Source organism: Entelurus aequoreus, linkage group LG01 (genome assembly GCF_033978785.1).
Source record: "Entelurus aequoreus isolate RoL-2023_Sb linkage group LG01, RoL_Eaeq_v1.1, whole genome shotgun sequence".
Taxonomy (NCBI): Eukaryota; Metazoa; Chordata; class Actinopteri; order Syngnathiformes; family Syngnathidae; genus Entelurus; species Entelurus aequoreus.
The window spans coordinates 71,832,860-71,845,574 of record NC_084731.1 but is presented as its reverse complement, the minus strand read 5'-3'; the positions used below and the strand labels follow the sequence as shown (position 1 = coordinate 71,845,574).

General features: G+C 40.0%; 1 protein-coding gene across 1 annotated transcript in view; it reads left to right on the top strand.

Moving 5' to 3' along the window:
• Positions 1-12,715, top strand: part of LOC133638870 (vesicle-associated membrane protein-associated protein B-like) — a 40,254-nt gene that overhangs the window by 4,696 nt on the left and 22,843 nt on the right. The window contains exon 2 of the mRNA XM_062031915.1: positions 9,319-9,471. Within this exon, the coding sequence (XP_061887899.1) occupies positions 9,319-9,471 (153 nt within the window). The remainder of the gene's footprint in view (positions 1-9,318; positions 9,472-12,715) is intronic.

Below are 12,715 nucleotides of genomic sequence, written 5' to 3'. Positions count from 1 at the left end.
ACACAGATGTCCAGAATACTGTGGAATTATGAAATGAAAACAGAGCTTTTTCGTATTGGTTTCAATGTGGAAGGCATACCCGTGTTCGCCGGGCTACGTCACGCGCATACGTCATCCTCAGAGGCGTTTCGAACCGGAAGTTTAGCGGCAAATTTAAAATGTCACTTTATAAGTTAACCCGGCCGTATTGGCATGTGTTATAATGTTAAGATTTCATCATTGATATATAAACTATCAGACTGCGTGGTCGGTAGTAGTGGGTTTCAGTAGGCCTTTAAGTTTAATAATGTAAGAAGAAAGTTTGCAATTAATCTAACAAGTGAATGTCTGGAGTAACTAGCGGGTGTGCTGTTACAAAGACGAGATGGCGCCCAAGGCTGATTATAGCGAACTGAAAAAGTAAATCGACACTCTGATCGAGGAAGTTGCTACTATCAAGGAGCAGCAGAAAACCATCATGGCTCTTGTTGTGCAGCTGGATCAGATGAGGGCTGACAATTTGGAGAAAGATAAAAAAATCACAATTCTGGAGAACAGAGTTGCTGATATTGAGCAGTACACACGGATCAATGATGTGATCATCACCGGACTTAGCATCAAACCCCGGTCTTACGCACGAGCTGTAGCCCCAGCGAATGGAGGGGAGCCGGCGGAGTTGGATATTATTTCAATGGAGCGACAGGTAGCAGTCTTCATGCAGTCCAAGGACATACAACTGGACTGTAACAGCGTCGAAGCATGTCACCTTTTGCCTAGGAGAGGAACAAACGACAAGCCGAGCGTAGTCCTGAGATTTGTAAACAGAAAGCACAAGATCGCGTTGCTAAAACAGGGAAGAAAGCTAAAAGGAACAAACGTATACATGAACGACCATTTGACCAAACGAAATGCTGATATAGCCCGAAAAGCACGCCAAATGAGGAGAGAGAAGAAAATTCTACACACTTGGACTGCGAACTGTAAAGTATTCATCAAACTCAACGGTACTCTGGAGAACGCCAAAGTGCTGCTGATTAGAAACATCGAAGATCTGAAAGAATATGACGTTTGAACTGGACTGTAAGGTAAAAGCGATTAAACACAATCATGACACACATTGACAATACGCAAGATGCAACTGTTGACTTGTACGGACAATGTACAGTATGAGTCTATATCCCAAAATCACCAGACCCAGTCGAATTACGTCCTACTCTGCCACTCTAATCAACAACATATTCACTAATGATATTGAGAATAAGACCGTAAGTGGGCTATTGATCAAAGATATCACTGACCACCTCCCAGTTTTTCTGATATTTAATGGAAACTACAGGACAAAAAAATTAGAAAAGCCAACCCAATATAGAAGAACGAGATCAGAGGAATCCATTAGTTCATTTAAAGGTCTACTGAAATTATTTTTTTTAAATTTAAACAGGGATAGCAGATCCATTCTATGTGTCATACTTGATCATTTCGCGATATTGCCATATTTTTGCTGAAAGGATTTAGTATAGAACGACGACGATAAAGTTCGCAACTTTTGGTCTCTGATAAAAAAAAGCCTTGCCCCTACCGGAAGTAGCGTGACGACACCGGAGGAAGGACTGCTCACATTTTCCTATTGTTTACACCAGCAGCGAGAGAGATTCGGACCGAGAAAGCGACGATTACCCCATTAATTTGAGCGAGGGTGAAAGATTCCTGGATGAGGAACGTGAAAGTGAAGGACTAGCGTGCAGTGCAGAACGTATCTTTTTTCGCTCTGACCGTAACTTATGTATAAGGGTTCATTGGATTCCACACTCTCTCCTTTTTCTATTGTGGATCACGGATTTGTATTTTAAACCACCTCGGATACTATATCCTCTTGAAAATGAGAGTCGAGAACGCAAAATAGACATTCACAGTGACTTTTATCTCCACGACAATACATCAGCGAAGCCCTTTAGCTACTGAGCTAACGTGATAGCATCGGGCTTTACTGCATATAGAAACAAAACAAATAAGTCCCTGACTGTAAGGATAGACAGAAGATCAACAATACTACCAAACTCTGGACATGTAAATACACGGTTAATGCTGTCCAGCCTGGCGAAGCTTAGCAATGCTGTTGCTAACGACGCCATTGAAGCTAACTTAGCTACGGAACCTCGACAGAGCTATGCTAAAAACATTAGCTCTGTACCTACGCCAGCTCTCATCTGCTCATCACGACCTGTGCTCACCTGCGTTCCAGCGATCGACGGTACGACGAAGGACTTCACCCGATCACCGATGGGGTTGGCGGCCCGGAGACGGAGGAAGTCAAGGTGAGGTCGTTCGGCTAGCGCGTCTGCTATCCTCAAAGTCCTCCTGGTTGTGTTGCTGTAGTCCGCCGCTAATACACCGATCCCACCTACAGCTTTCTTCTTTGCAGTCTCCATTGTTCATTAAACAAATTGCAAAAGATTCACCAACACAGATGTCTAGAATACTGTGGAATTTTGGGATGAAAACAGAGCTTTTTTGTATTGGATTCAATGAAGACTGCAAAGAAGAAAGTTGTAGGTGGGATCGGTGTATTAGCGGCTGACTACAGCAACACAACCAGGAGGACTTTGAGATGGATAGCAGACGCGCTAGCCGCCGACCTCACCTTGACTTCCTCCGTCTCCGGGCCGCCGACCACATCTATGATCGGGTGAAGTCTTTGGTCGCTCCGTCGATCGCTGGAACGCAGGTGAGCACGGGTGTTGATGAGGGCTGGCTGGCGTAGGTGGAGCGCTAATGTTTTTAGCATAGCTCTGTGAGGTCCCGTTGCTAAGTTAGCTTCAATGGCGTCGTTAGCAACAGCATTGTTAAGCTTCGCCAGCCTGGAAAGCGTTAACCGTGTATTTACATGTCCATGGTTTAATAGTATTGTAGATTTTCTGTCTATCCTTCCAGTCAGGGGTTTATTTATTTTTTTCTATCTGCATTTAAGCATGATGCTATCACGTTAGCTCCGTAGCTAAAGAGCTACACCGATGTATTGACGTGGAGATAAAAGTCACTGTGAATGTCCCTTTCGCGTTCTCGACTCTCATTTTCAAGAGGATATAGTATCCGAGGTGGTTTAAAATACAAATCCGTGATCCACAATAGAAAAAGGAGAGAGTGTGGAATCCAATGAACCCTTGTACCTAAGTTACGGTCAGAGCAAAAAAAGATACGTCCTGCACTGCACGCTAGTCCTTCACTTTCACGTTCCTCATCCCCAAATCTTTCATCCTCACTCAAATTAATGGGGTAATCGTCGCTTTCTCGGTCCAAATCTCTCTCGCTGCATTGAAATTAATAGGAAAATGTGAGCAGCCCTTCCTCCTGTGACGTCACGCTACTTCCGGTAGGGGCAAGGCTTTTTTTTATCAGAGACCAAAAGTTGCGAACTTTATCGTCGTTGTTCTATACTAAATCCTTTCAGCAAAAATATGGCAATATCGCGAAATGATCAAGTATGACACATAGAATGGATCTGCTATCCCCGTTTAAATAAAAAAAAATCATTTCAGTAGGCTTTTAATGCTTTCATGCTTGGCGGAGCTTAACAATGCTGTTGCTAACGACGCCATTGAAGCTAACTTAGCAACGGGACCTCACTGAGCTATGATAAAAACATTAGCGCTCCACCTACGCCAGCCAGCCCTCATCTGCTCATCAACACCCGTGCTCACCTGCGTTCCAGCAATCGACGGAAGGACGAAGGACTTCACCCGATCATCCGTGCGGTTGGCGGCTAGCGTCGGATAGCGCGTCTGCTATCCAAGTCAAAGTCCTCCTGGTTGTGTTGCTACAGCCAGCCGCTGATACACCGATCCCACCTACAACTTTTTTCTTTGCAGTCTTCAATGTTCATTAAACAAATTGCAAAAGATTGACCAACACAGATGTCCAGAATACTGTGGAATTTTGAGATGAAAACGGAGCTTTTTTGTATTGGATTCAATGGTGTCCGAATACATCCGTTTAACTATTGACGTCACGCGCATACATCATCATACATAGACGTTTTCAAACGGAAGTTTAGCGGGAAATTTAAAATTGCACTTTATGAGTTAACCCGGTCGTATTGGCATGTGTTGCAATGTTAAGATTTCATCATTGATATATAAACTATCAGACTGCGTGGTCGGTGGTAGTGGGTTTCAGTAGGCCTTTAATGATCTTAAATGTCATGATTTTTTACTTTTGACCTCATCATTTTATCAAACAATTTTATCTCATATTTTTGATTTTCTATCTCATCATTTCTACTTTTTGGAAATAATGGAGATATATATATATATATATATATATATATATATATATATATATATATATATATATATATATATATATATATATATATACACAAACCCCGTTTCCATATGAGTTGGGAAATTGTGATAGATGTAAATATAAACGGAATACAATGATTTGCAAGTAATTTTCAACCCATATTCAGTTGAATATGCTACAAAGACAACATATTTGATGTTCAAACTGATAAACTTTTTTTTTTTGCAAATAATCATTAACTTTAGAATTTGATGCCAGCAACACATGACAAAGAAGTTGGGAAAGGTGGCAATAAATACTGATAAAGTTGAGGAATGCTCATCAAACACTTATTTGGAACATCCCACAGGTGAACAGGCAAATTGGGAACAGGTGGGTGCCATGATTGGGTATGAAAGTAGATTCCATGAAATGCTCAGTCATTCACAAACAAGGCTGGGGCGAGTGTCACCACTTTGTCAACAAATGCGTGAGCTAATTGCTGAACAGTTTAAGAAAAACCTTTCTCAACCAGCTATTGCAAGGAATTTAGGGATTTCACCATCTACGGTCCGTAATATCATCAAAGGGTTCAGAGAATCTGGAGAAATCACTGCATGTAAGCAGCTAAGCCCGTGACCTTCGATCCCTCAGGCTGTACTGCATCAACAAGCGACATCAGTGTGTAAAGGATATCACCACATGGGCTCAGGAACACTTCAGAAACCCACTGTCCGTAACTACAGTTGGTCGCTACATCTGTAAGTGCAAGTTAAAACTCTCCTATGCAAGGCAAAAACCGTTTATCAGCAACACCCAGAAACGCCGTCGGCTTCGCTGGGCCTGAGCTCATCTAAGATGGACTGATACAAAGTGGAAAAGTGTTCTGTGGTCTGACAAGTCCACATTTCAAATTGTTTATGGAAACTGTGGACGTCGTGTCCACAAAGAGGAAAAGAACCATCCGGATTGTTATAGGCGCAAAGTTGAAAAGCCAGCATCTGTGATGGTATGGGGGTGTATTAGTGCCCAAGACATGGGTAACTTACACATCTGTGAAGGCGCCATTAATGCTGAAAGGTACTTACAGGTTTTGGAGCAACATATGTTGCCATCCAAGCAACGTTACCATGGACGCCCCTGCTTATTTCAGCAAGACAATGCCAAGCCACGTGTTACATCAACGTGGCTTCTTAGTAAAAGAGTGCGGGTACTAAACTGGCCTGCCTGTAGTCCAGACCTGTCTCCCATTGAAAATGTGTGGCGCATTATGAAGCCTAAAATACCACAACAGAGACCCCCGGACTGTTGAACAACTTAAGCTGTACATCAAGCAAGAATGGGAAAGAATTCCACCTGAGAAGCTTAAAAAATGTGTCTCCTCAGTTCCCAAACGTTTACTGAAGGAAAAGCACTGTACTTTTCAATGAAGATAACTTTAAACTAGTCTTAACTTTAAAGAAATACACTCTATACATTGCTAATGTGGTAAATGACTATTCTAGCTGCAAATGTCTGGTTTTTGGTGCAATATCTACATAGGTGTATAGAGGCCCATTTCCAGCAACTATCACTCCAGTGTTCTAATGGTACAATGTGTTTGCCAATTGGCTCAGAAGGCTAATTGATGATTAGAAAACCCTTGTGCAATCATGTTCACACATCTGAAAACAATTTAGCTTGTTACAGAAGCTACAAAACTGACCTTCCTTTGAGCAGATTGAGTTTCTGGAGCATCACATTTGTGGGGTCAATTAAACGCTCAAAATGGCCAGAAAAAGAGAACTTTCATCTGAAACTCGACAGTCTATTCTTGATCTTAGAAATGAAGGCTATTCCACAAAATTGTTTGGGTGACCCCAAACTTTTGAACGGTAGTGTATATATATATATATATATATATATATATATATATATATATATATATATGTTAGGGCTGTGAATCTTTGGGTGTCCCACAATTCGATTCAATATCGATTCTTGGGTCACGATTTGATTCGAAATCGATTTTTTATTTTTTTTTCAATTTCACACGATTCTCAATTCAAAAACGATTTTTTTCCCGATTTAAAACGATTCTTTATTCATTCAATACATAGGATTTCAGCAGGATCTACCCCAGTCTGCTGACATGCAAGCAGAGTAGTAGATTTTTGTAAAAAGCTTTTATAATTGTAAAGGACAATGTTTTATCAACTGATTGCAATAATTTAAATTTGTTTTAACTATTAAATGAACCAAAAATATGACTTATTTTATCTTTGTGAAAATATTGGACACAGTGTGTTGTCAAGCTTATGAGATGCGATGCAAGTGTAAGCCACTGTGACACTATTATTCTTTTTTTTTATTTTTTATAAATGTCTAATGATAATGTCAATGAGGGATTTTTAATCACTGCTATGTTGAAATTGTAATTAATATTGATACTGTTGTTGATAATATTCATTTTTGTTTCACTACTTTTGGTTTGTTCTGGGTCGTGATTGTGTCTCCTCTCAATTGCTCCGTTTATTGCAGTTCTGAGTGTTGCTGGGCCGGGTTTGGTTCTGGAATTGGATTGCATTGTTATGGTATTGCTGTGTATTGTTTTGTTGGATTGATTAATTAAAAAAATAAATAAATACATTTTAAAAAATCGATTTTTTAAAAATGAGAATCGATTCTGAATCGCACAACGTGAGAATCGCGATTCAAATTCGAATAAATTTTTTCCCACACCCCTAATATATTATTATTATTATTATACTGATGTCTGTGTGTCCTCTACTTAAAGGCCTACTGAAATGATTTTTTATTTATTTAAACGGGAATAGCAGATCCATTCTGTGTCATACTTGATCATTTTGCGATATTGCCATATTTTTGCTGAAAGGATTTAGTATAGAACAACGTCGATAAAGTTCGCAACTTTTGGTCTCTGATAAAAAAAACCTTGCCCCTACCGGAAGTAGCGTGACGTTGTCAGTTGTTCACTCCCTCATATTTTCCTATTGTTTTCAACGCAGCTAGAGCTATTCGGACCATTACCCCATTAATTTGAGCGAGGATGAAAGATTCGTGGACGAGGAATGTTAGAGTGACGGACTAGAATGCAGTGAAATACATATTTTTTTTCGCTCTGACCGTAACTTAGGTACAAGCTGGCTCATTGGATTCCACACTCTCTCCTTTTTCTATTGTGGATCATGGATTTGTATTTTAAACCACCTCGGATACTATATCCTCTTGAAAATGAGAGTCGAGAACGCGAAATGGACATTCAGTGCCTTTTATCTCCACGACAATACATCGGCGAAACGCTTTAGCTACGAGCTAACGTGATAGCATCGTGCTTTAACTGCATACAGAAACAAAAAAAATAAACCCCTGACTGGAAGGATAGATAGAAAATCAACAAAACTATTAAACCGTGGACATGTAAATACACGGTTAATGCTTTCCAGGCTGGCGAAGGTTAACAATGCTGTGCTAACGACGCCATTGAAGCCTACTTAGCAACCGGACCTCACAGAGCTATGCTAAAAACATTAGCTCTCCACCTACGCCAGCCAGCCTTCATCTCCTCATCAACACCCGTGCTCACCTGCGTTCCAGCGATCGACGGAAGGACGAAGGACTTCACCCGATGCGTTTGGCGGCCCGGAGACGTAGGAAGTCAAGGTGAGGTCGCCGGCTAGCGCGTCTGCTCTCCAGCAAAGTCCTCCTGGTTGTGTTGCTGTAGTCCGCTGCTAATACACCGATCCCACCTACAACTTTCTTCTTTGCAGCCTTCATTGTTCATTAAACAAATTGCAAAAGATGTCCAGAATACTGTGGAATTATGAAATGAAAACATAGCTTTTTGTATAGGATTCTACGGGGTACCATAACTTCCGTTTAACTGACTACGTCACGCGCATACGTCATCATACCGCGACGTTTCAGCCGGATATTTCCCGGGAAATTTAAAATGTCACTTTATAAGTTAACCCGGCCGTATTGGCATGTGTTGCAATGTTAAGATTTCATCATTGATATATAAACTACCAGACTGCGTGGTCGGTAGTAGTGGGTTTCAGTAGGCCTTTAACACCCATAACAAGATGACAAATATATCACACTACATACATACATTGATAGAGCCATTGCAGCGTATGTGCTAGAAGACATGTAGGCTATTTCTACAGTGGAGTCACCCGCTTTCAGGCAGCTAATTAGCATGATACCAGCGTCAAACAGCAAATGGCACGGAAAACATGTTCCAAGTACCTGGACAGCGAGTACATAAACATGGAAAGCGAGCTAAAGAAAACACTCCAAACTCTGCCTCTGCTCATCATTCAGCACTGAAAGTACACACACTCTGTCAATTCTCTTATATACTCTTTCATTCTAGACTTCTAGAGTGTTTGATTATCACATCACTCTAAATGTATAGACTATAAAGTTCACAAACATAAAGAGGGATCCGAGTGGGCCAGGCCAATCTTTCCTCATCTCTAAACTAAAACTGGGGAAATGTGTAGAGTTTTCTGGGCTTCAGTACAGTGTTGATCTCCTGAATACATGATTTTATTTTCGAATTCCTTGAGAGAAAAAAAATGCCTGGTTAGGCTTTGTGTATGTCATGTGTGCCTTCCTTGGGTGAAGCCAGGTTTACAGCTATGCTGTTATTATGCCGTTTGTTACTTATGCATGTTATGTTGCAGCTATTTAAAATAGTTTTGTCAAATTCTTCTGGCCTGAAATAAATTGGCCCTTTGAAACATATCTTTGTCTTTGTGTGTTGTATGTAGACCACATTGCTTTCTGAGTTCAGTGATGCAAATGCATGTCAAGTTGAGCAACAGATTGTATTATTCTCCAGTGCAATAACAGTACTGAAAAGAAGGCTAAAAGGGCATTAATGGGAGCCTTAAAGAAGAAAAGAAGTAACTAAATAGTTACTTTTCACAGTAACGCATTACTTTTTGGTGTAAGTAACTGAGTTAGTAACTGAGTTACTTTTGAAATAAAGTAACTAGTAACTGTAACTAGTTACTGGTTTTCAGTAACTAACCCAACACTGGTCCTCAGGTCCCTTCACCGACGTGGTGACGTCCACTCTGAAGCTGACCAACCCCACAGACAGAAATGTGTGCTTCAAAGTGAGGACCACGGCCCCCCGCAGATACTGTGTGCGACCCAACAATGGCATCATGGATGCTGGCACTTCCATCCTTCTTTCTGGTCAGTCATCACGATTTGTTGTTTGCAGCAAGTACTCCACCCTTTCCTCAAACACATCACATTCTAAAAATACTTCCAAAAAAAAAAAAACATCAAAAAGTGGAATAAAAGAACAAACAGGTGAAATGTAAACTTTTTTTTTTCCATTTTTTCATGGCTCAAAAAATAATAATGAATCATAATCAATGTTGTCATGAATGGTTGAGCCTATTCAATTGCTTGGCATCAAATATTACACTTTGACATATTTTGTTGGCAAAATGTTGCATATTTTGCGTGTTTGCCATTAAAAAAGTAGTTATCTTTGACAAATTAAAAACTTATAATTGACAGATGAATCTGAAGAAGTTGATGTGTATGTATGTATATGTGTGTGTGTGTATATATATATATATATATATATATACACACAGTATATATTTATATATATATATGTATATATATATGTGTATATCAGTGACGTGCGGTGAGGTTCATGGCTGGTGAGGCACTGACTTCATCACAGTCAGATTTACAAACATATGAACCCTAAAGAGTATCTTATTCACCTTTTTTTTTTTTTGCAAATATTTTTATTGTATTTTACAGTTAAAATCACATTTAACAATCATACTTTGCTCATTCAAAGCCTTCATACAATCACACATCCACTCATACACACTCACATGCACACTTGAGGAGAGAGGTGCACTTAAACTTTAACAACTCAAGGTTTACAGTATAAACATTATTAGAAAAAATACCCAGATATTGTATATATATCCATCCATCCCGCTCTGGCTCAGGATCAGTAGACTATCCAGACCATAGCAAGATGGATGAACATTCCTCGGCATCAAGGATCCTCAGGAAGTGATCCCAAGATCACCTCTCGAGGACCTCACCTCTCCACAGTAACAAAGAAAAAAGCAATAATAGTGTAGGATCAATACAGAAAATAATAAAGATAATAAAAAAGGAATACAACTACAAAAAAGATGGCAGTTTTTTGGTTTTTTTTGCTTTGTTTTTTTTTTTTTTTCCTTAAATGTCTAAATTATGATACAATATATGTCAGTAAAGGTTTCCAGGTTAGTTCTCATTTATTCATACTTGCAGAGTTTATAAATCTTATTTTTTCAAGAGTCATTACATTCACAAGTTCATTTAGCCAGTTCCTGAAGTTGGGTGCAGATGGGCTTTTCCAGTCTTGAGAATGAGTCTTTTGGCCAAGACCGTCCCGAGCAGCAACACAGCTGTAATATATTTTGGAAGTTTTTGAAAATCCTTTAATATTGGAGTTCATTCTTAAACCAATAGCCAGTGGTTCTAGGGCCAAATTGAAAAGTAAGGGTGAAAGGCAATCGCCCTGTCTCACGCCGCGATGCAATTATAAACTATCCGATATTACATTATTAGTTATGACATTAGATTTTGGTGCAAAATAAATTATTTTAACCCATTTTATAAAATGTTCTCCCAACCCAAATAATTTGAGAACATGAAGTACTGTAGATAAGCCCACTGAATTGAATCAAAAGCTTTATGAGCATCCAGAGTCAGGACGGCTGCCTTTTTGTGTCCTATGCAGTCCGAGTACAACAAGTTCAATAATCTCCATACATTACCAAAAGAAGGTCTGTCCGGGATGAAACCGACCTGATCCAGATGGATAATTTCTGTTATGTGGTTGCTTAACCTTGTTACGAGTACCTTAGTTAGAATCTTATGGTCTAGATTAGGGATGTCCCGATCCGATATTTGGATCAGATCGGCCGCCTATATTTGCCAAAAAATGCGTATCGGCAAGGCATGGGAAAATGCCGATCCAGATCCAGATCCAGTTTTTAAAAAAAAAATCCGGTCCGTGTTTTCCAACGCACCGATTTAAATAATACATTCCACTTTTCTGCTGCTCCCTAATTTCCGTTTCGCATTTTCCAGCACACCTTCAACACATCCACAGGTCTGTGTCCTAACCGTTAAGACGGCCATGTGAAGTAAAAGTTACCGGTAAAAATGTCAGCTGTCTCTGTGCGATAAAGAAAATGACTATATCGTGATATTCGAGTATACGTTCTCACACAGTTGCTTTTAGCTGCTGGCATTACACTACAGGCTCTTCCCACTCCTTCTTGTTTCTCCTTCTCACAGAGAGCAAGCGCACCTTCTTACATACGTCACATACGTATACGCCCTCTCCCAGCAGAGAGGTAGCAGCATGGCTAACGTTAGCTGTGATGCTAGCGTAGCCGTGTGAGCGGTAATAATGAAGGAAGAATGAATTAATTCCCAAGAAAAACAGCAGGGGGTCCATCGTCTGGCGGTGGTTTGGCTTCAAGTGGGAATATGTCGAACAGACAACCGTAATTTGTCAAGTGCGGGGCAAAAGCGTTGCTATAAAAAGTAGCATTACTGCTAATATGTAGCATCATTTCAAAAGTCCCCTGCTAGAAAATGAAGAGTGTTTGAAACTCCGCACGTCAACATCTCCATTGTGTATTATTCAAACTCACCTAATTCAGCTGGCTAGTTGTTATCAAGAGTACTAAAACCCTTTTCAACATGAATCTGACAATTAAGTAGGCAAAATAACTTTAAATTTTAATACATGCTCGGCCAGTATCGGTATCGGATCGGAAGTGCAAAAACAACATCGGTATCGGATCGGAAGGGCAAAAACCTGGATCTGGACATCCCTAGTCTAGATTGAGCAGAGAGATAGGTATATAATTGGCTGGATCGAGTGGATTTTTTCCCTTTTTTGGTATTATGCATATATGAGCTTCATACAAGGAGCTTGGAAGTTTATTGTTTACGAAAGAGTCATTTAACAGTCTTAGTATTATAGGGGACAGTATTTCACTAAAAGCTTGATAAAACTCCGCACCAAATCCATCTGGACCAGGGCTTTTATTCACGGAGAAAGATTTCAGTGCGTTTAGCAGTTCTTCTGTTGAAATAGTATTGTTTAAAGAATTCTGATGATTTGGACTCAGTTGAGGTAGGTTTAATGGAGTAAAAAAATCATTTAAACCATTAACCGATATAGCTGAACTAGATTTATATTATTCTGAATAAAAGTCTTTAAAGACATTGTTGATATCCTGTAAATCTGTACAGGTTTCACCTGTTTTTGAGCATATTTTATGGATAGCAGCTTTAGCTTGATCTCCTTTGAGCTGTCTAGACCAGGGGTCGGCAACCCACGGCTCCGGAGCCGCATGCGGCTCTTTGACCACTCTGATGCGGCTCAGCTGCATAC